Genomic DNA, 22,077 nt, shown 5'->3' on the forward strand with positions numbered 1-22,077 from the left:
CCACATCAGCACCTAATTTTATTTTTGCATGGGTATAAAGCATAAGCTCATTTGCTTCATTGCTTTGTACGGTTTCCTGAAATACGTGAAGTATTTTCATTGTATTTGGCTTATTGTGAATATTTCCGGGGAACTTACAAATGAAAGATGAGAATTCGTAATTTAAAAACACCACCCTCACACCACATCACCTCGCTCTCTACACAATAGAAATTTTCCCTGAAGGCTTCCCTCAGGGCTGCAATGCTAGGACAGACATCGACAGCCTGACTTTCGCATCGGTAGACCTGTTTTCACCGAATTCGTGATGACGATGCTACTCGCCCCACTGCAACACACTTACCATGTACGTACACAGACACACACACACACCAGTGCATGTATATAACTGTGTATGTATATACACACACCCCAAATATATTTTCATAAATATATATATAATTGTGTATATATATTTATATATATTTACAAACAGATGTCTATAAAATCCTTCTATAGACATGCAGCTAGAAACAAGCCCCTTGAGTGTCATCGCTACACCTTAATACCAAAGCAGCTGGTAGACTGGAGTTGAAAGCTTAGCGGTTAACCAGTCGACCCCACGCGTTGCTTGTAACACCACACGTATGCCACGCCAAGCTGGACCGCGGTTTCGGTAAAACCACAAAATTAATGAACAGTGAGAACACAGACATAATGTATCTAAATTTTGGTCAAGTGCCTTAGAAAATCTCATTTGCCTGATCAGTCCAGATCAGTTTGGATGTGAGTGCTGCCACACGTTTAAACAAAAGGTAAGAGAGAAAAGCGTGACGGCAGTCGCAACAAAACACAGCATTTTGAATGTATACAGACATGAAACTCCTCTGACACCCAAGAAAACCTTAGCAATATATGTCATAACATCAGCATGGGGAGCACGTTGATCAATTTGACCATTCTATGATACGGGCTTGGTTTCTCACAGATGAGAAGTGAGAATGAAGTGAGCAAAACAGTGGTGAAATGTTCCTAGGGACATGATCCAGCGACAGGACAGACAAGTGCCTCAGGAGCACAGATTTCTCAGGTAACATAGGACAACTTGTATCCCCCATATCACACTGCACAACAACAATGCGGGGGGTGCGTGTGTGTGTGTGTGCGTTTCACATGTCCAGAATCTCTAACGGGACAGACCCTGAAGGAAGGCTGCAGCTTCGGCATCAGCGTCAAACCTGACGCAAGCTGTGCATACAAAGAAAAGGCAGCGGGAGGAGAAACACCGTGAGCGAGGGGTACGCAGGACTCGGTCTGCCATGAGAAGGACAGGCAAAACGGGGAACTAGAATCTAGTTCAGCGTTAGCAGCATCCTAGCTGAACGTCTTCCGGGGCGAAGCTGTACCTCTTCTGAAATTCATAGGCTGCACTGTGTGGTCAAGGCATGTGACAAGTGCATGAAAGCATGGGTTAAAACAAGAGATTTAGTTTGAAAAGATGGAAACTGTTACTTTGGGACGAAAGGTAGCTCAGAACAGAGAGCCTCGAGAGGAAGAATTCTGAAAGCAGAATTGATGAGGGACATTTCCATTCAGAAGTGGAGAACAAATTAGACTTACTGAAACCTAGTACAAATGCCAAAACCTTTGTTTTGCTTTGTTTATGGAGATCTATTAAAGAGTTGAAGGGAAGGAAATGTTCTGTGACATTCTGTCAGGACTGAAGGTTAAACAGTTACAGGAGTGGAAAGAAAAGTCAAAATAGCAGAGCGGAGGAGCTGACAGTTTTATAAAGAACAACAATACAATGTATCTTGCTTATATGACCACTGAGAATTAGGAACGCCTATGGATATCTGAAGAAACAAAAATCCCGGGGCTGGACTAGAATTCAGGCAATACAGGAGGATACAACGCCGAATGAAATGGGAATAAGGCTCAAGCTGAGGAGCATGAAGAGCTTTTACATCATGAACAATCAGATTATGAAATAGTTTCTGAAGACAAATGATGGTTGGTTGCACAAGTGCTTGAGACATTTAAAACAAGACTCGACAAAACATGGATGAAACTCTACAGAACAGCTTCTTACTGACCCACAGCACTTAAAGTCACTTCTAGCTCTGTGTGTGCCCAGCTATGGACAGAGGTACTTAGTGCCGCTGCCTCGTTACTTCAAGGAGACATTTCGTAAGGTACAACATGCAGTTTCCAGCTTCATTTGAAACAGCCAATTTTTTGCTGACTCAGAGTTGCTAGCATCTCGGATGAGCGGCTCTGTATGGTGAGCGGGGATAATCTCCCTTGGGAAATAAGCCCATTATTTCACAGAGGAGTAAGAAAGAAGGTTAAGGGTGAAGCTGGTGAGTTACTTCAGAGGAAACGGCTCTACCTCTTGAGACGTCTCCGCGACTGGCTGGAGAGCTGAGCAGGGAGCTGGGAGCTGCTGACCCAGCGGCTGGGGGAGCTCGGGCTGAAGCTGCAGCAGACCAGAAGGCTGGAGAGGCAGACAATGATCTATGGGGACAGGCGGACTCGCCGTAGCAAGGCTGCCATGAATCTGGGAAATGCCTTCTGGAGCGACGCGGGGAGGCAACAGTTCAGGCTGCAACTGCAAAGGCGGTGACATGACTATCGAAGGTTGCACCGGCAGCACAGGCACCTGGGCTCCAGCTTCCAAAGCGTACTGCGTGTGTCCAGTCATCTGCTGTAACGCAACAGACAGCTATTAAAACAAATCTCTGCTCAGAGCGCAAGGTATTAAAGCCACCGGAGTTCTTGGAGAAAGGATGGTAATTCTGCAGTGAGACTGTACTTGTGTGGTCTCTGCTTGGAAAGGTAACTCCTGAAGAGTTTAAACGTGCTTTGAAACGACCAAATAGAAATCTAAGGACCCTTCCTATACAATGATGATAACATATTGCTCAGGGGCTATTTAATTTGTAGAAACAACGTCACATTTTGCTAAGAAACTAAAATCTTAGATTATTAATTCATTGTCCTGAATAGTTTGCTCTGCTTTCAACGAGCCTACCACAATGTCCACGCAGAGAAAAAATATACTCTACCCATAATCTAAATAAGGATTTTTTAAAAATCTGCTACATAGATGTAGAACCAGCAGCTGGTACAGACCACACAATAACTCTTTTTTACTGAATATATGCCAGCATCTCACAGAACACATTGTTTTCCATTTGGCTTAAACATTTAAGACACAACGTAACTCTGGACACGCTGAGCACCAAGGCCCCAGTCCTGCCACCAAGGCTTCCTTGTGCTACGCATACCAAAGGAGTTTCACTTATCTCAGTGGATTTCTTCAGCGCATTAAAATAACTTGCGTGTGTAAGCACGTTGTGGGAACTGGACCGATGCGATTAGCCGCCAACTACCTTAGAGACTATGCTGTTATTCTGCGTAACAGTTCTGTTGAGTTGTACATTTAGGAACAGAACATTCTCCTTTTAGGTACATCGTGTATTTTTCCAAGGGGACTGAGCTTGTGGGAAGAGGAAAAAGGAAAGAAAGGAAAATATGGAAGAAAAAAAGGCTTTTTAGTACTAGGCAAAACTCTGCTTAATTTTTACTTTTTTTGAAGTATCATCACCTAGAGATTTAGACTATTTGGAGAATATATTTTTTAAAAAAAATATCAAGACTCAGATGAGAACTAGGCCACATGATTTCACTACTGCATGCTCTCTGCAGATTCTGGATAGGAGCCAAAATTATTATTCCAGGTTTTAACATGGATAAAAGTAAAGACACGATCTGCTTTGCAACACATAACAGTTACACGACTGCCTAAGTGGAGGTTGTTAGAATAGCAACTGTGGTGTACATCGCAGAAGAACAGTGACTTTTTTTTTTTTTTAAGTCTTGCATAACTAGAATAATTCACAAAATGTTTGAATGTATAATTTACCTGGGCAAAACTAAACTCAGAGGTGCTAAACATCAACTGCCAAAACAGTGTTGCATTGGAAAGCCTTTATTTACAGAAATGCCTCTCCATTAAAAGTACTTTAAAACACGGAACAATGTATTTTTGAATATTCCTCTGCACTTGTCCATTTTGTTTCTAATAGTTATTTTTTATCTTAAAAAAATTACTATGCAATTCTGCCATGCATATTCCATAGATAATGTCTGTGTCAGGACTGTCTGGGAGTATCAGTTCCCAGTTGTGGTGTGTGCCACGCTTCCCGTGCATAAGGGCCCTGATTCAATTCCCTCTAAAGCCATTGGAAATACTATGGCTAATGAGCTCAGCGGCAACTGTCTCGGGCTCCGTGTGTTGTTCACAAACACTACTTCCGTACCAAATATACGGCTGAAGAGAGAAACTTAAAAATGATGTACTACTGATGTACTGCCACGATATGGCAGGTTGAAATGGGATGTTATGAATTTTAATCAATATGTTATGGCAAAGCGATGTAGTAGAACACAGATTTTCAAGAATGCTATTATTAACAGATTTAGTGCTCCCTCCTGCTTGGGTCAGGCTGCATTTCATGTTGTCATATCACAGATGTGGCAATAGAAGTATTTACAGACTCTGTCAACAAGTCCCAAACCAGTTCCCTTGTAAATGGTGCCAATAGCGGAAGCTCCAATTTACACTTCATTTCTTTTAAGGGGGAAAGGGTCGTCACTCTTGTCTGACAGACCTCTTCCATGCGGTTTTCTGGAGTCGTTATTGAATGGCCGTTTTCCCCTTTACTGTTTTAAAGCAGTTCCACATCAAAACAACTCTCTCACATCCCGCCAGCTCGCCCGTGTTTTGCCAGGAGCACGCACCAGCCTATGCATCGTGCAAAGGTGGCCGTGGGGCTGCGCGGCTGCTGGCACGGCTCCGACTGTTCTCCTGCCACAGGGGAATGACAGCTCACACATTTCGTGTTTGGGACGGGAGAAGGAAGAGGCAATTCAATGGTGCTCTTGTCTGCTCACTTTCCAAAGCCCGTTTGAGTATTCCCTACGCCCTCATAGTCCCCTCTCCCTGGACTGAGACCTCACCTGCTTCACCTGACTTCACAGCTCCAGCAACCACCTCCAGGACCGAGGTTGAGAAGCTAACAAAACACCTTAAGAGCAAGGAAAAAGACCTCCCCGGTGCGTGTTTGCACCAGAGCGAGCCCTGGGATCATCTGCATTCAGTAACCACCCTATGGTCCAGCACCGACACCGCCCACGCCCAGCGGATTACCTGGTGACCAGCCCCGGGCGCAGGCAAAGTCTGTTCTGAAGGATGGATTACGCTTGGCTGAAGCGCCTGAGGAGGTGGAGGTTGCTGCGGCTGGGACACGGCTGGCGTGCTCTGCGCGTGGTGGGGAGAGGGCGCTTCGCTCTGAATGATCTGCTGGAAGGCGGTCTGGTACATCTGCTGCTGGGGCAGCTGGGGCACCCCGGGATGCGGTGGCAGCGCCGGCACTCCCGGCGGAGCCACAGCAAGCAACGGTATCGTCGCGGCTGACATATTTGGCACTATTGTTTGGCAGGGTAAGACCAAAGAAGCCACGGTCGTATGAGGAAGGTTGACTGCCTGCATGGGGAGGGCGGGGGAGTTCGGTGCCATAGGCAGAGCGGGGTTCATGGGGAGGCTGGGTAAAATCACGGCTGGAGCAAAATACTGAGAAGGAGCAGGTATGGGGGGCACGTTTGCAGCAGGTATATCAGAGAGGTTTGGAGGAAGGCTGTCAAGTCCTGCCAGAGGAGTAATTGCAGGAATGACAGGAAACTGAGGAATCTGAAAAAAATATAATATCACATAAATTGCAAGTGCTTTCACTGATGGTACAAAGCAGTTTCATTTGCCATACAAGTACGTAAAAATCACCCGTGCCATGATGATAATTATGTCTGTTTGTTAATCACTTCCATTCATTTCCTGAGGTTTATAAACGGTAATAAAAACTGATTTATGCTTAAATCATTAAAAAAAATCCATTTTGGGGGACATGTTTTTACACCTTAGAAGCTTAAAACTCTTTCTAACACTAGCTTGAAGCCTTCAAGAAACATACTAATTAAAAGCTGCTTTCATTTTATCAGAAATGAAAAGGAATCAGACCAGGCAAAATGCAAAAACTCTTTCATGCAAAATTCAGTAAGACAGTTTAAAACCCTTGTCTTTAAACAGGTTGACTGCAACCCAGGCAGCACGGAAGATCCTGAAAAACGGTTTTTACAGTCAAAACTTCCCCGTGACGTAGCAGACTGTAACTACCCTGTCATCATGGAAGCTGCTTGCTGCTTCTCTTTGGTGCAAGCTGCTTCACATCACGGTGGCAGTCACTAGCAAATGCACTAAGAGCACGAGCAAACCCTGCCACGCCAAGGCAAGGGTCTGTCCCTGCTGCTGAAAACAGAGACAGGACTGAGGGCTAGGGAGGGGGGCGGGCGATGGGGAACATGGTGATGTGGGGAGCTCAGAAAGAGAGAAAAAAAAAATGGGCAACTTCTCATGCTCTTAAGCCTGGGATGGGGAAGAGAATGTGCCAGAGGGGAAGGTGCAAAAAAACCCAAACAACAAACAAACAAAAAAAGCAGTTATTGCAATTTTGTAACTGCCATTAATTGGATTTTCTAGGCATGACACGGGATTGTTCACAAAGATGATTTTTGCTTCATCAAACAAAAACAAATAGTAAAGAAAAATACAGGAATTAGGAAAAAGCGATATTCTTATTGACCAATTAAGTTGTCATGCAGTCAAAATAGCCACACCAAAACTGAAAACCATGTTAATTATTAGCTGGAAAGCTTTACTCAAAGGGATTTATTCAGGGGTAGTTTTCAAAGCTGTTACCTGGGAAGGGGCCACCGGGGGAAGCTGTGGCACGGTAGAAATCTGAAGGGGTTTCAGCGGTGTGCTGCTGGCTGCCACCGGGGAGCTCTGTGGCTGGTACGGGGGCAAGAGATGGGGCGCGGGCTGGATTGGGCAGACCGGCTGGCTGGCAAGCACCTGCTGCAGAGAAGCTTGCTGTGACATGGCTGGCTGCTAGGAAAGAAAAGAATAATAATAAAAAAGGTTATGTAGCCTGTATATCACGAAAGAAGCGGTTCACTGGACACAGCCATCCGTGTCTCTCGCGAGTTCAAGCTGTGCAAGCGGAACAGAACTGTCGCTTGGAGCAGGGGTGGTTTATAGAAGAGAAGGGCGATCCTCATTTAAACACTGTACAGGAGCCTGTGTTTAAAGCACACTTAAATGCAAGATACATTACCTGAAAAGACAAGTTCTAACTGTCTTGGAAAGGTTATTTGTAATGACTCAGACTCTTTAAATCCCAGAGTTTGTTCTAGTTGGCCCTGTAAAATCCCCACCTACTAACTTCAAAGATTCCTACTATGCAGATTATACACAGCTAATCTTGGCATTCAAACGCCGACTACATAATGTAGCAGGCATTGAAATACACAACGCTTATTATCCGAGACATGAATAAAGCACAATAATTATAGTAAAACCTGGATCCCAGTTATTTCTGAGGTGCTGTAGTAACAACGTGGTAGCCAAAAAAGCAGTTTTACCCTTCCAGGGAAAATGGTGCTCCACTGGCTTGCCAGATTTCATACAGAACAGAAATAAAAAGCTGCACTAAAGCTGAAAATAAGCAGTAAAACTTCCACATTTTCCGCACTACCAGTATCTCCTTCTTCAGCTCCCCTAATTAATGTTGAAAGTACTTTAAAAAAGTCTTCTGTGCAGGGCAGCGAGGCACCGAGTTGGCACTGGACTGACCTACTCCGGACCACAGGATGATTGCTTCACACGGGCTCTGCAGCGCACAGAGCCCAACACCATGTAACTGTAAAATGGGTAGCCAAGCATTATAACCTTTCTTCTTTGCCACTTCCACCATAAATCAGTATCGTCATGTTTTACTCTGCACTTTTTTAGTAGCAGAATTCTTCAACCTGAGTTTTTAGGTACTAATACAATAAAACTGTAGAAGATGTATCAAGGAAGCAAGATGTCATCCACCCTTAAAGAGCTAAAACGCAACAACGACTGGCAAGCCTCCAATACAAGGATCAGTGAACAAAAGAGTATTTGGTGACTGGTATCGTGCCCGGGGCTGGATGCACCCAACACTGCAGGCAGCGCAGGACGTGCTGGAGGCGGCACTGAATAACTCTGCACAGCACCGGCTCAGCCCCTGCAGTGTTTATTAGTCCTGAGTATTCAGCTCGCCACGTTAAGGAAAAAAAAACAACAATGAGGTGGCTCTGTATGGCAGTTGCTGCCATTCCAGGTTTTGGGAGAGCAGGGGCGTTTACGCAATCAAAATCCCAAACTCGAGGGAAAGGCGGTGCTGATGGGAGGCTCAGCAGGAGCTGGGCCTGGTGATGAGACAGAGCAAACCAGCTGAGACAGAGCCCACGTCAGCATCCAGGGACCCTGCTCACCCCACAGAACGAGCTTTGCAACATGGGAAACTCCGGCCAGACCCAACCCGAGGAGCAGAACAGTCACGTGTGCACGGTGCCAGGCTGGAGCGAAGTGCCTTGCCAGCACCCGGAGCCAGTGCAGGTACCGCAGCATCCCTGGTTGGGTTCATCTGCAGCTCAGGCAGGCTGCCCACAGGTAATGGGGGATTGAGCACGCTAACACATGCTGTCCAACCCACCTTCACCTCGAGATGGTGGGGTTTTCTGCATTAAAAGCAGAAAAATTGTGCTCATGGAACTAAGTAGCTTCCTAAAGTCCCCATTTTAAATTTAACTTGTGTTTTACAAAATGCTTCTGAATTGGATGAGGGACAGGGAGGGGAAAATATCCAAATGAATTATGCTAACTTTGCCTCATTATAACCTTAACTTTATAAATGCACAGATACCCACATTGGGAAAAAAAAAAAAAAGACAGAGAGGAAAAAAGACAGAGAGAGGAGATGCAACATTGATCCCATGTGTCTGAGCCATCAGTGTATATTCATACAAGATCAATACATTTCATTCTGTTAGGCGGATGAATTTTCTCACCCTTCTGTTGACCTGCCCTACCGTTCATCTCCAAAAGACTGCAGATCTCCGTGCTCACAGCACCGTGCCTGGAGATGCTGGGAACACCAGACCTGCTTCTGCCTCTGAGGCACACAGGTGCTCTGCGAAGTTCTGCACAGAAACTTTATCATTTTACCTATTTCTGTCATCATAATACTGTAAAAAGTCAGTCTTTTACTGGGCTTCCTGGCAAGATTAGAAAAAAAAAAAAAAGGCATAGTAGTTATTAAATCCTTTTACTATCAGGGATAGAATTATTTCAAGAGACAGCAATGCTGTGAGGAAAAGGCATGCAAAAGAATTGAGCAAATTGGGCAAACATCCTATTGCAAACCAGCGTTTACTCATGGGGGGAAAATAAACAACAGATTTTGAACTGTCAGCATAAAGCTCCAGAGGCCACTAGAGAGATCTGGGCAACTGGTGAGGTCCTGAATTTGCATAAGTGTAAAATTTTTGGCTGAGAGAACTGTGAGAATATCCCTGCCCATTAGAAAAAAACCCTTTTATATGACAAAACTTCACATAAGCATGTTTTTCGAGGAGACCAAATCACGTTGTTCCTATGCCGATGCTTTCAGAAGAATAGGGCACGTTAAAAAAAAAAAGGCAACCTGTGAGATAAATGTTGATAACTAAAAAGGTCTGAAGAGGTATGGCACATGCCAGTCAAAGTATACAGACACTCCTCAGCCCCGTCAACAGTTTCTACTGAAGGAAGCCAAGCTTTTGGTGGACCACAAAAACAAGCCAGGAATTACCACGTATGACTGCATCCCTCAGCCTGCCGCCACCTCTGCACCAGAAGCTGCCCAAGAGGTGTTTTGTAAATACCTCGGAGGAACACAGGTTTGGGAGGGAATTTGGTAATTCAAAATTCACAAAGAATTATTATGTGGAGACAATTCAGAGGACAGACTCTTCTCTTGGAAGATGGCTGGATGCCTGCTGGCTGGATGCCTATACTGAGCTATATTTAACACGCGTGCACAACTCAAAAATCAGCATCGCTGAGGAGTCAAAGACAATTGACACCAGGCAACAGAGTCTCTTTCTAACCTTTCAGAAAGGAGGTGCCAAATAATAACAATGCAAAATTAATCAAAAACTATTCAATTTTTAAGGACCAAGACTGAAATCAGTGCAAGGTTTCAAGGTGATGCTGCTCAGCCACAACAGAAGAGCAATCTTAACCTACATCGAGACGTTCCAAGGTATCATGCGATGACTGTCCCCAAGCCCGTTACTCTTCTCACCCTTAAACCCAACGCCCTTTTCCCCATCCCTCAGCCTCTCCAGCGGGTACAGGCTGGAGCAGAGCGTGGGTAAGGAACGGGAGGAGAAAAGCCAAGCTCTCACCTGCTGACCAGCCAGCCCTGGCTGCGGCTGCCCCAGCGGTAGCGAGGCAACGGTGGTGGGCTGGACGACAGGGAACGGCATCGCTGGCTCCTGGTAGTGCTGGGGCCGCTGGGACACCACCGCGGGTGCAGCCTGAACCGCGGAGAGGCCAGGCTGCAGGAGGGAGAGCACTGCTTTAGAGAAGAGCAACCCTCACGGTAAGAGTCACTACAACTGTTCATCAGGAACGCAACTGCAAGTGAATAGTCTACTTGGTTCAAAACAGAGGGGGGAAAAAGCATGAATAGTTATCTGCAAGGAATGGAAATTACTTCATCTAAAAACGTCGGCAGATTCCAAATAAGACAACCAAACTGCATTGCGTTTCTTTCTGGAAGCAAGCAAGCAGACCAGTAAAACCAGCGAAAGCACACACACAGAGCGACTGAGGATCTACCAACAGCAAACCATTAACTGGGTGAAACAGAAATTCATCTTCAGAAAGACTTTTGTGATTTCATAAACAAACTTTATCTTCCAAAAAAGCAGGTAATTTACTTGAAATGGATGACAAGAAAATGAATAGAGAAATGAGGAACAAATCAAAACCACAGTGGAAGTGAAAACAAAAAAAAAAGAAAATAAATTCAGATAAGGTTTGCAACAGCAGCAGTTCTCCAGAACTTCAGCTCAAAGCAGATAAATTAAAAACAAACAGTATGTCAGACTGAGGCTCATAAACCTAAAAAACCCACCTACTACAGCTCCAGTTATGTGCTTGTTATCTTGGTAAATAATCTCCCAGATAAATACAGTGATTTTATTTTTTTTTTCCTGGAAAATGGAAGGTTTTGACTCAGATTTTTGTTTCCTGTGTTTGTTGAGATTTTCAAACCTTGGAACTTTCTACCTAAGTAGTTGCAGGAAGAAAAAAAATATGGAAACCCCATCCAAAAATAAAAAGCTATGAGAAATATTTTGCTCGTGAATAAAGGTTATTATCTTTTCAAGCCCTCAATCATGAAAAAAGTAATGCACTTAAGGTAAAATTACTGAAATCTATCAATGGAAAGAATGAGTCTGCTCTAAAAGACTATGCTGCACAGCTCAATTTAACAATAAAAAAATCTGCGCAAGATGTGCCTTTGGAGTGTTATATTTAGAGCTGGGAAGGTAGAGCTTCAGGTGAACCAACAAGGAAGGACGCATCCCAGCAGCCGTACGCACGTAGGAAAGGTGGTTTCCACAGCGGAGGGACCTGGCTATGGATGCCAAGGCTGAATTATTTTCCTTTGGGTAAACAGAGTCAGGTTTCAAAACATTCACAAAATACAGTTCATAACTTCTTGCAGGCATTTTGGAAAATATAAGGTAAAACCAGGGAAAATGATGCACTTCCCACGTATGTAGGGTAAATCTGGATCAAGCAGGAAAACACCATTGGTCCTGGATTTTATTTTTTCTTCTCTTAAGTCAAATAGGACGAAACAAAAAAATTAACCTACCACATCATTACTGTCATTTTTACTAGGCAAGTTGCTTCCACTGCTTGGGGCAGCTGCAGTCACCGACGTGCTCTGCGCCAGCAGTGTTTCGCCAGCACAAACCTTCCAACAGGGCTGGGGCTGTCCAGGCACGCCGGCTTCTCTGCCGGAGGAGGACGCAGAAGGTTTCCTGCAACTCTTGCAGATCTCACAGGAGAAGAACCGGTCTTTTGGCTAATTTCATATTGTAAAGATTCACATAACAGGGGCAGGTCTAAACTTCTGCCACATTGCCCGCTGATCCGGGGACGTGGTTGAGACACCAAGTTCTCTGGGAGTTGGCTACCTGGAAAGCGAGCTCTTTCAACAGGCTTCAAGACTTCTGACACATTTTGATCTTGGCCAGACTGAAAAGAACAGAGTAGGCATGTCTGAGGAGGCTGCCGAGAAACCATCAGCTCCATAGGGTGCACAGAGGTCCCTGGTGCCACCAGAGGCGATGCACCTGCTTCCTCTTTGCTGGTCTGCAGATACGAGTTCTCCTCTCCCAGTCCTTGGGGAAGGAACGTTGCATCTAGAGTCAAAGCCACGACGGGGTTGCTGTGGCGGCGAAAAGTGGTGCGAGCACTGCCTGCCATGTGTAACGGGCGCATGCTGGAACTGGAACATGGTGCTGCCACAGCTTCTGAAGGGCACGACGTGCTCGTGGTGTGCCTCGCCCTGGAAGCACCTGAAGATTTATGTTCACTCGCATGTGTTTGTTCTTGCACCACTAGTTCCATTAATTGCTTTTGGTCAAGGTCATAACGGCATGAAAATGGGAGCAAGCGTGAACATCTGACTGGGCTACCAGCGCCTGGTTTGGAGCCTCAGTAATGGCCATACGTCACCGTCTCTGTGCAAGATTAAAACCGAACCCAGAAAGGCAGTGACTGGATGTTTGACCTTTGTCACAACTGGAAGAAACATCAGACCCAAGAGGCTCTTGAACAAATGAAGGAACAATAATGTGTGGCTATGGCTATGCTGACAGTGAGCAAAACCCAACAAAGCAGTTTGCAAATATGTGCATGAGTTTAAAACTAATCATTGCAAAGCTACTAATGTAGTTCGCAGCAACAACGGATTGGTGATAAGCTTTTTTACGGAAAGTATGACAGCTGCCAACGAAGCATTTCTTCAGAATGGCAAATCTAGCTAGACATACAACATCTACTAAGGCGCACATTTCAGATCAACTGGAAGGTACTACTAAGCAAGTCACCATCAGCAGGGCTGAGTGAGGAATGTATAAAGCAAGCCCTGGAATCCGCATCTCCTGAAAACAAGAGTATAAACGAGCCATTAAGCATGATCTAGGATACAAAACTATTTCAAAAAGGTTTGGACTTACTCCGGAGGGCTGCTGGTAGTGCCCCAGCTGCTGAAGGCTATGGGGCACAGCCTGGCTCTCGCTCAGAGGGGGGCTGTACACCCGTTGGATAGTCGGAGGTGCCGGGTCTGGCAGAGACGAGTAGATGACGCTTTGCTGGCTGCTTTGGGAGTCTGAATAAACAGTGGACCCCTGGCCACTGTCAAATGTGCTGTCAGCTGAAAGAACAGTATTTTTTATTAAAAGCTCAACAACTCCAAACGTTCTAGTAATGATTTTTAGAGCAAGGTCAACACTGGTTTACGTAATTAGCATTTTTACTACCCTAGCCCTTTCCGTTATATAAATAAATTATACAACACAAATGTTATTTTCTACAAAAGGCACATACTGCTTCTCTTAAGCCAAAAACCATCCCCGCGGATTTCTGTGCACGATGATATTTTAGGCACATTGATATTTCCTTTAAAGGTCATAAGGTTGACATTAAGAACTGCAGACGTTTATAGATTTTGTAGGATGAAAGGAAAGGAAACCCCAATTGTAATATTCGTAGCAGATCATGGGCTCTTTTGGAGTTAGATCTCCCTGGGATGCACTGGCTTTAACACCTTTTTTTATTAGTAGCACTGAAAATTACAAAATTCTTTCTACTGTACACGTTACTAGTTCAGCAAATCATACCCTACTTGAGTATATAGCCATACCTCAAGATGAAGAACAGGTAACAAAATAATTTGTAGGTTTGCAGTGATTTAGGAGTACAATTCAGAGCTCTGTCAGAGTTTCTCATGCAGAGTGTTTGCCCAGCTAACCTGCAGAATTGCACAGTTATGGGTACTGGGCAAGCATCGTATCTTTTTTCCAATGGAAATAAATCTTTTAACCATACCATTGAGTATTACTGATTTTATAATGTCATTTCATCATTTTTGAAGCCTGTAAAGTACAGGTGCCCAGTTCCTCTCGAGCATAAGCTACTGTTTTCTTTGTTTGAGAAATGTAATGAGACAATCAAGACCACAGCTGTAAGCATCCAAAAGACAAATAGCCTGTAACAGAGATTTAAAACTCAAAACTGAAAGAAAACTAACAGTTACAAAAAATGGCTTAAATTACAGCTAAGTTTAAATGCTCTTTCTTTTTCCAACACTTCCTATGTTCTCTGTTCTTCCATATTATAAATAAGGTTCTACTTATTTGGCTTTTAAATGAAAAAATATTTTTCAATAGCAGAGATGACATTTTTCCTCAGTATTCACAAACTATTCTCCTAACTGTTTGTTGGTGGGGGTTTTTTGGGGGTTTTTTTGTGGGTTCTCCCCACAAAAAAAAATTAAACTCCCCTCTATTTATTCAACTCATTTCTAAAAAGATTCAACATAGCCCTACACTAAGGCAGCAAGGATTTCTGCCACATACACACTTCCATTTTATTACAAACAATTATTTAAGACCTCAAAGGAAAAAAAAAAGTGTATGATGGTAGAGTGCTGAAGTAAGAGCTGTGAGTCAGTCTCAGATTTTTATAGAACAATTTGCATTTGCACACATGAAGTTATTAATTTACATTTTTACATTTGACCTCAGATTATTATATGACTTGGTAGAACAGTAATTTATAGAGGTCTTAGGCCTCACATCATCAAGAAAACGTTCAAAGACATCTGACTGAATTGTTGAGGAGGAGTAGGAAATAAACTGGGGGGTTTATATTTAGTACAAGATTCTGCCAACTCATGTCCAACAGAACCATGGGAGGCACAAGTAACCTCATTGTACCACTGGAAACAAAAAAAGAGTCATAATTATGGTGTTTCTCAAAGGAATTAGATAGCATGAAAAAAGTGTATGATGCAAAAAAATGAAATGAGATCAATTTAGCTTCAGAAAAAAAGCTTTGTGAATCCTGCAATATTCTGAGAACTATGCAAATATACTCATTTCTCATATCTTGTTAAAGGTTTGTTTTCTTGTAGAGGGATGCTTGGTTATTTTCGTATTCAAAGCAGACCTCTGTATAGCAATTTATACAATACCTGAATTAAAGCAGCAGCTGTCTCTTTGCTAAAGATAATGCATCTTAAATTTAAATATGCTTACATAAAAGTCCAGAACAGTAAAACAAACATTATGATAATAGTTTAGTAGCAAAATACGTACATCAGATTTTATCAGAAAAACTGGATAGAAAATAACTCTCATAAAATTTCAATTCTTCCAAGCTAAAAATATGTGGCAAGATGGTTAAAAGTATATATAGATTAAGATTTCAATACCAGAGCTTGACTCGGTAGAAGAGGTTGATTTTAGGGGACAGAGGCAGGAACAAGTTACTTTAGGTAAATAAAACCACTACTTCCTCATGCTGTGCTGTTTGCTGGAGCTATGTCTGATGCTTAGAAATAAAAGAAAGAAACAACAAGCTCCGCAAGCAAAGCCAGATAGTTCCTTATTCAGAGATAGACCAAAAACAGTGCTTGGAATTAAAATGGGAGCTGTAAATCCACCTGTCTTGAAATAGCCCAGTGATCACCCTTGAGCCAGCCCCCGGCTGAATGTGGAGAGTTGGCAGATCATCAGCTTGGATGAATGAGAGGAACTACCTACTCTGACCTGCCATAACAAGATCAAACCATCCCCTTGCTTCGTGCCCACAAGCTCAGGACAAAACAGAGAGCCTGGAGGAACAGGGAGAGCCCTTGCATCATGATTAAGGACCCCGATAATAATTACAACATCAACCCACCAGGTCTGGTGCTCCCAGCTTGCATGACCAAAACACAGCTGATACTTCCGACAAAACAGGGAAATCTTGAATTACATTGTGTAATCTTCAGAGATTATTTTTTTTTCTGCTGTAGACCTTTGCACAACTTCACAACAAACTTCACGCAAGCCATCAAGAGTAACTCAGAAAACACAAGAAACTGCAGAGCTTTGGTTTCAGCAAGGTCTGCTTGTGGATAAACATCTCCACATTGCCAACGCCATTTGAAAAAGCCACCAAGTCACTCTGACCAGTTTGGTGCCAATTCAACTTCTGCAGGCTCTGAAATTGTGTTTCACACAAACTTGGTGTTGATCCCACCACTTGGCCCAGAAAATATGTATTTCTTGTGTCTAGCAGCAGGTCTCCTTGCTTTCCTACTTACAAATATGTTTTCTGCATTTATGGCTACTGAACATGGAGCCATCTCTATATAATAGAGGTTTTTCTTGACACTTTTTTTCTTTCAAAACTGTTACGCATCTGAGATGCTCGTGTTCTTTGAGCTACTGTGCAAAACCATGCAGAGCAGCTCATCTCACCCCCGAGCTCAGATCATTGTTGATTTTTACCCGAGAACATTCATTACCACGTGCACACAAAGCCAAGGCAAGACTTACACGCAACAGACGTGACGCTGGTGGGCAGGTTTTGCTGAAAGGGATGCTGGTCCGCCTCTGGCTCCTCCGACTCCGACAGGACATGGTGACCAGTGTGAGAAAGGTAGGTGACCTGGACCTGCTGTGCATGCGGCGTCTTCAACTTCTCCAGACATTCGGAGTCCCGCCGTTCCTCTGACTGCATCCTAGGCCAAATTCTCTCTCTTCTCCATAGTATTAATGCTACTCTGTCACGTATTGACTTTGCAACTATCTTGAGATCATTTTCATGAAAAAATCCAGAGTCAATCTACAGAGGAGGCACAAACGTAGCAAGATTATGTGCACACAGATGTGTATGCACACACGCGTACTACTCGAATCTCTTCCTAACAGAGAAAACATCAGTTTGATGTAACATGAATTACGTATTTATTCCTCACAAGAACAGGAACTCAAGATTTTGATGGGTTTGAGGTTTTTTTTGAATAAAACTTCTATCCCAAACACAATTTAAAACAACAATATGTAATTTCTAAGACCTGAATATATATTGGGTCACTTTATTCACCAGTTAACATCCATTGAGAAGAGAGCAAGTTTAACTGCAGATGGATTTTTTTTGTTGTTTGATTGGGTCTTTTTCGTTGTTTGGTTGGGTTTTTTCCCCCCTTTGGAAAGACGAACAAAATACTCAAAAGATGAAAAAACCACCTCTGAAAAATGCTCTTTGAACAACGCAACTGGAATAAACTGTACTATCCCTAAATCAGAATTTATTGCCTTAACCTTTGCAGTATACACAGTTTCCCAAATTGCTGTGCTTGATACCACAGCAAGTCATGAAGGAAAAGATGTTAACAGACTTTTGTCTCAAATGAACTCCTCTTAAATGGTGAAGTCAGTTCGTGCTGATTGACTTTTATAAGAAAAAGCCTATCATTGAGTCAAATGCAGGCTGTTCACATTTGACTGTAAAGGGGACCAGGCTTTCTCAGAATTCAACTGCTCAACAGAAAATGGAAATTCATTTTTGTGCCATTTGTTTGCATAATCTCCTACAGCGTAGGGTATGAAATTTAGTTTAATAATGACCTACCAGAGATTCGTCTGCTCTCCCTACATTCCTAACGTGCATATGCTACAGATTTGGAAGCACTTATATGCATGGAAGAAATCTAAAGTGTTTCCTTCTTTGCTCTTGCCCAAACACAAGACAAGTTTTACAGCTTAGATTTTTGCTGTTTAAAATGAATAGGTGCAAAGCAGCTTAAAACACAGCTGCAGATGGGTATGGGTATTTTCCACTGCCTATGCCCTCGGACCTTACTGACATTCCTGAACCGATGATCCAGCAAACGCCAACAACAGAAGGGAGAACCACCACACAGGTCCAGAGAACCTTGTATGGTATTAACTAACGCGCTCAGCAAATTCTTCGTGACGAAGCTTAATGGGAAGGCACTGAAAACCTGCCACGTTAACAGTTTTTCTAAACAATTCTTATTCCTATGTCTCTATATGGAGAACGGTTAAAGTTTAATGAAGATATATTATTTTACAGCACCCACTGGTTGTGCAAGGTAACTTCAGGCTGCAAACCCACCAGAACGTTTCAAGTTCCTTTTGCCCACACTGTTTGGATAGGCTGGGATGCCTGACTACTGAAACCCCATCCATAACCATCAATAACTCCCTGTACTCAAAAGGTCTCCTGCATTCTTCTCTTCCACAACACATAAAGCAACACAAATTGATGAAAGCACACGGCTTCGGTGTTCACAATTCATAAAGGCTAGAAAAAGACATTTAGGAATAAATGTCTCCCTTTGCCCCCAAAAGCCTTAAGTTCAAAAGCGTTTCATATGCAGTCACTCATGTAACTGTTAACGTAATGGTAAAAGACGGGTTTTAAAATTATTCAGGAAAGGGTATAGTATCACAGTAGTTTGGGAGTGATCCTTTTAAATATACTTTTACGAGAATTATTTCCTCTTCAAAACAAAATATCACAACTATGGGCCAAGTAACCCACAGAACTATCAAAATTCCAAATATTGCCATAAATATTCAAATGCAAAATATAACAGCAAGTAACTGTATCAGAGCAATTTTTAAATTAAATGAGTTCTGTAACAATACATTCCTCAAAAAAATATTGGATCTGCTGCAAACTAACGACAAGACAGAGGAGCCTGAACTTCTCCGACAAAATTTGGTGAAGAGCCCAAGCATAGTAAGGCAATGTTATCAAAATGAGCGCCTCCTAAGCAGAACAGGAGTGGTGATGACAATGCCATTAAATGGGATCCCTTGGGATTTAGATTACGATAGGAACATTTCTGCAAGCACAAGAAAATTCAGACCCTTGACTCAGTGCTTGCTGATTCTATGTCTCCCTGACACAGAAAACCTAAACAACTGCAGTGAAGACATCATTAAATACGAGTTCAAGGACTGTACAGTGAAACTGGAACACAAACCAGTTCTTCTAACAAAACCCCATAAGTTATGAAGAAACAGAGATTCACCAAGTTAAATCTATCTGTTAAAAAATCCAAAGCTTATTCCTAACTCCGTGCAGTGGCCTTGAAACTAGTTTCCTATTTATGTTTGCTGACAGAGGGGCTGACCACAGACTTTCCTCATCTAGGTTCCTCCTAAGTACCACCGACAGAAAAGATGGAAAGAAGTGTTTTGAAAAATTCAGTGCGGAATATTTTGTGACTGAACTTTGGAACTCTCCTAATTTATTTCAAGCTGCTGTCTGAAACTAAACATTCCAAACAAATTTAAGACATTTCAACAGCTAACAGAAATTAGCAAAAGAGTTTTCAAAATATAAAAGTAGAAGAGACCTCTATGGTCCCTAAGCTATTTGAAATGCCATTTCATGCATCTGCTTTCATACTTGGTAAACAATATTTTTCAGTTATTAGTTCTTCCCTGTTTACCCCTGTCTTGCAGCATTCATTCTAAAATCAATGCAAATTGCTTAAACTAGACACCTGCAATGGGTTAAGTCGAAGCTACTTTACCAGACTCGTTCCTGCTGTCCTTTGAGATTTATGCACTACTTTATATATATATACATTTTTGTCAGGAGAAGTTTATTTTACCATTTCTTGTGCAACATCATCAGGAGTTTCCTTCTCCAGATCAAAAGTAAACTCAATGGCTCCATTATCTTTGGGTTTTCCTTTCAGTTTCTTAGGATCTTCTACCCAGAGTCTTAAGGCAATAGAGGATTTCCTACCATGGTCTTCTTCTGCAAGTTCCACTCTTACCCCAGTATCTTCAGCAAAAAAGGCATGGCTTAATAAATCTTTAATTTCATATCTGCAATGGATATAAAGAATATTCAAATATTGCAAGTCTTAAGCAATTTCAAAGAGGTTTGTGACAAGAAACTGCTGTTAAAGGCGAAAACATTTACAGTACATTTGGTGATTCTTCGTAACAAATTTGCGTTCTTAGCAAAAAGACATAGTACATCCCGTGTCACTAAGGACTGCTGAAAAAATGACGTTTCTTATTTCACAAAGCTTCAGCAACATTCATACACGATAAGCACGTAGAGAAATGCAGCTTACAGCTTTGTTCAACTTTTCTTGAGTATCTGAGCTTAGAGAACTAAAAAAGAGGTTCCCTCTGGGTCATCAGTTGAGGTCACTAAAAACAGTATCTGTGAAAGTTGGGAAACACTGAATGGCAGACACACTCATCTAGGAAAGGCCAGTATAAGATTAGGTTTCAAAGCCAAAGCTGGAAACGAGGCACAATTTGTCTCCATATCCAGAGGCTACTGTCAAGGGAATCTGCTATAACAGCTTGTGGTGGGTTAAGCTACCATGTCACATTCGTGGTCGACCGCCACCGCACTTGATGCTCCACGTAGAACCTCCCGAATGAGGTTTTACGTCAGCTCTGCCAGAACATGCTAGAAAACTCCAGCTCACATGTCCACAACAATGCTTTCCGACCTTATTCCTTGAAGCTGAGAGGCTGAGAGACACAACAGCAGCATTTATTCAATTATCCTGACGTTGTATGGCAGGAAAGCAGGCAATCATTTATATTTGTATTTCCATTCTGCATTTTCTCCTGCACAGGGGAGACCAAGAGGCCAGAACAAAAATCCCCAGACAGCTTTGAAATCCCTGCACACACATTATTTAACACAAAACTGGGTTACGTGAAACAAACCTTTCTTCTTTATTTTTGCAAATGCACTCCCCAATTATCTCCTTAATTTCAGGATCAGTAACTTTCTCAAAGCTTGCTGGCTTTATACCCTGAAAGGACAGAGAAAAACAATTCAGTTTGAAAGAGAATTACATTGTATCTCTTAATTAAGGACATTTTTCCTACATTTTACATTCAATTCAGCCCTTGGAGTAGCTCATACTTCAAAGCTGTCAGTCTTAACACAAAATTGAATTGCAGATTTAGGGCTACTGTATTTCTAAGTTCCATTGCACTTCAAAATAAGCACACTAGTTTGCACATGAACTCAGCCATACACAGGGCAAATGTCCGTTTTTCTGTACTAACCTTTGCAAACCTTTATATCCTGTGGACTCTGAAGTCAATAGTCAAGAAGGAGCCAAATACAAATTTTCAAAATAACTCTTTTCCGAAATTATTCCTTTTATGTTTTTTTGCCTTAACTCTCAAAACACTAAGTGAATAAAGACAAATTATCATGTTTTTCTTCAGATAGCCAGTTTCAAGAATGAGTCAAAGATACCTTGGAATATTCCATATTCCTGTTTCCCACAAATCTTTTGCTTTTCTGTGTCCCCACTCTCCAACACCTCCACCACCACCAAAAAAACCCCAATACCAAGCAAGGGAGCAGAGGAATATGCCCAACAGCTCAGTGATGCTCTTGCACATTGTTAGAATCTCATTGGGAATGAGTGACAGAGCAGGTGTAACCTATAAATCAACCAATAAATCAAGTTGAATCTCTGTCAAACGTTAACATTTTTGCTGGGAATAGTGTTCAGTCCTAGATTTGGAACAGCTAACCTTGAACACGGCCTTTCACGGAGAAAACCCAACTGTTCATTGCAGAAGAAAACTCAGAGAAGTGGAATCCGCTTCTCCACGTAGGGGCTCTGCCTCAGCGGAGGGGCGACAGGAAGAGATTGCATTTCTTTCAGGTTAGGTGGGGTTGGTTTAAGAAGACAGAGAGGATTTCAAAGAAACACACACACGCTTCTAGGGCAGTCCTAGGTTATCTCTCCCTACTTTCTAATATTTCAGGGCCAAGATCTTAACTCAGCATGATCCTCCTTAAGATATATAGCCTCTTAATTAAAATAACATATATCTTACCAACATAAAGAGGGAGTGAGAAGTAGAATGAATTCTCAGGCTAAATAGCAGTTTATATATTATGTCACCTTTCTGTACATGTAACCAAAATATCCAAGAAAAAAAATAAATCAGCAGGAACACCTGGGCAGTGAGCACGCACTGCCGCCGTGCATTTCCAAAGCCCAGGCTGAC

General features: G+C 42.6%; 1 protein-coding gene across 8 annotated transcripts in view; it reads right to left on the reverse strand.

The window, feature by feature from the left end:
- The window catches only part of WNK2 (WNK lysine deficient protein kinase 2), a 112,707-nt gene that overhangs the window by 38,676 nt on the left and 51,954 nt on the right, over window positions 1-22,077 (reverse strand). For 5 of the 8 annotated variants that reach the window (XM_054838145.1, XM_054838144.1, XM_054838143.1 and 2 more), the window contains exons 6-13: window positions 20,767-20,855; window positions 19,680-19,899; window positions 16,582-16,870; window positions 13,213-13,409; window positions 10,357-10,509; window positions 6,797-6,988; window positions 5,195-5,734; window positions 2,372-2,686 (exon numbers count right to left, since the gene is read on the reverse strand). In XM_054838145.1, the coding sequence (XP_054694120.1) occupies window positions 2,372-2,686; window positions 5,195-5,734; window positions 6,797-6,988; window positions 10,357-10,509; window positions 13,213-13,409; window positions 16,582-16,870; window positions 19,680-19,899; window positions 20,767-20,855 (1,995 nt within the window). The remainder of the gene's footprint in view (window positions 1-2,371; window positions 2,687-5,194; window positions 5,735-6,796; window positions 6,989-10,356; window positions 10,510-13,212; window positions 13,410-16,581; window positions 16,871-19,679; window positions 19,900-20,766; window positions 20,856-22,077) is intronic. The other 3 variants (XM_054838141.1, XM_054838140.1, XM_054838146.1) reach the window with 3 other exon arrangements.

Source organism: Grus americana, chromosome 11 (assembly GCF_028858705.1).
Source record: "Grus americana isolate bGruAme1 chromosome 11, bGruAme1.mat, whole genome shotgun sequence".
Lineage (NCBI taxonomy): Eukaryota > Metazoa > Chordata > Aves > Gruiformes > Gruidae > Grus > Grus americana.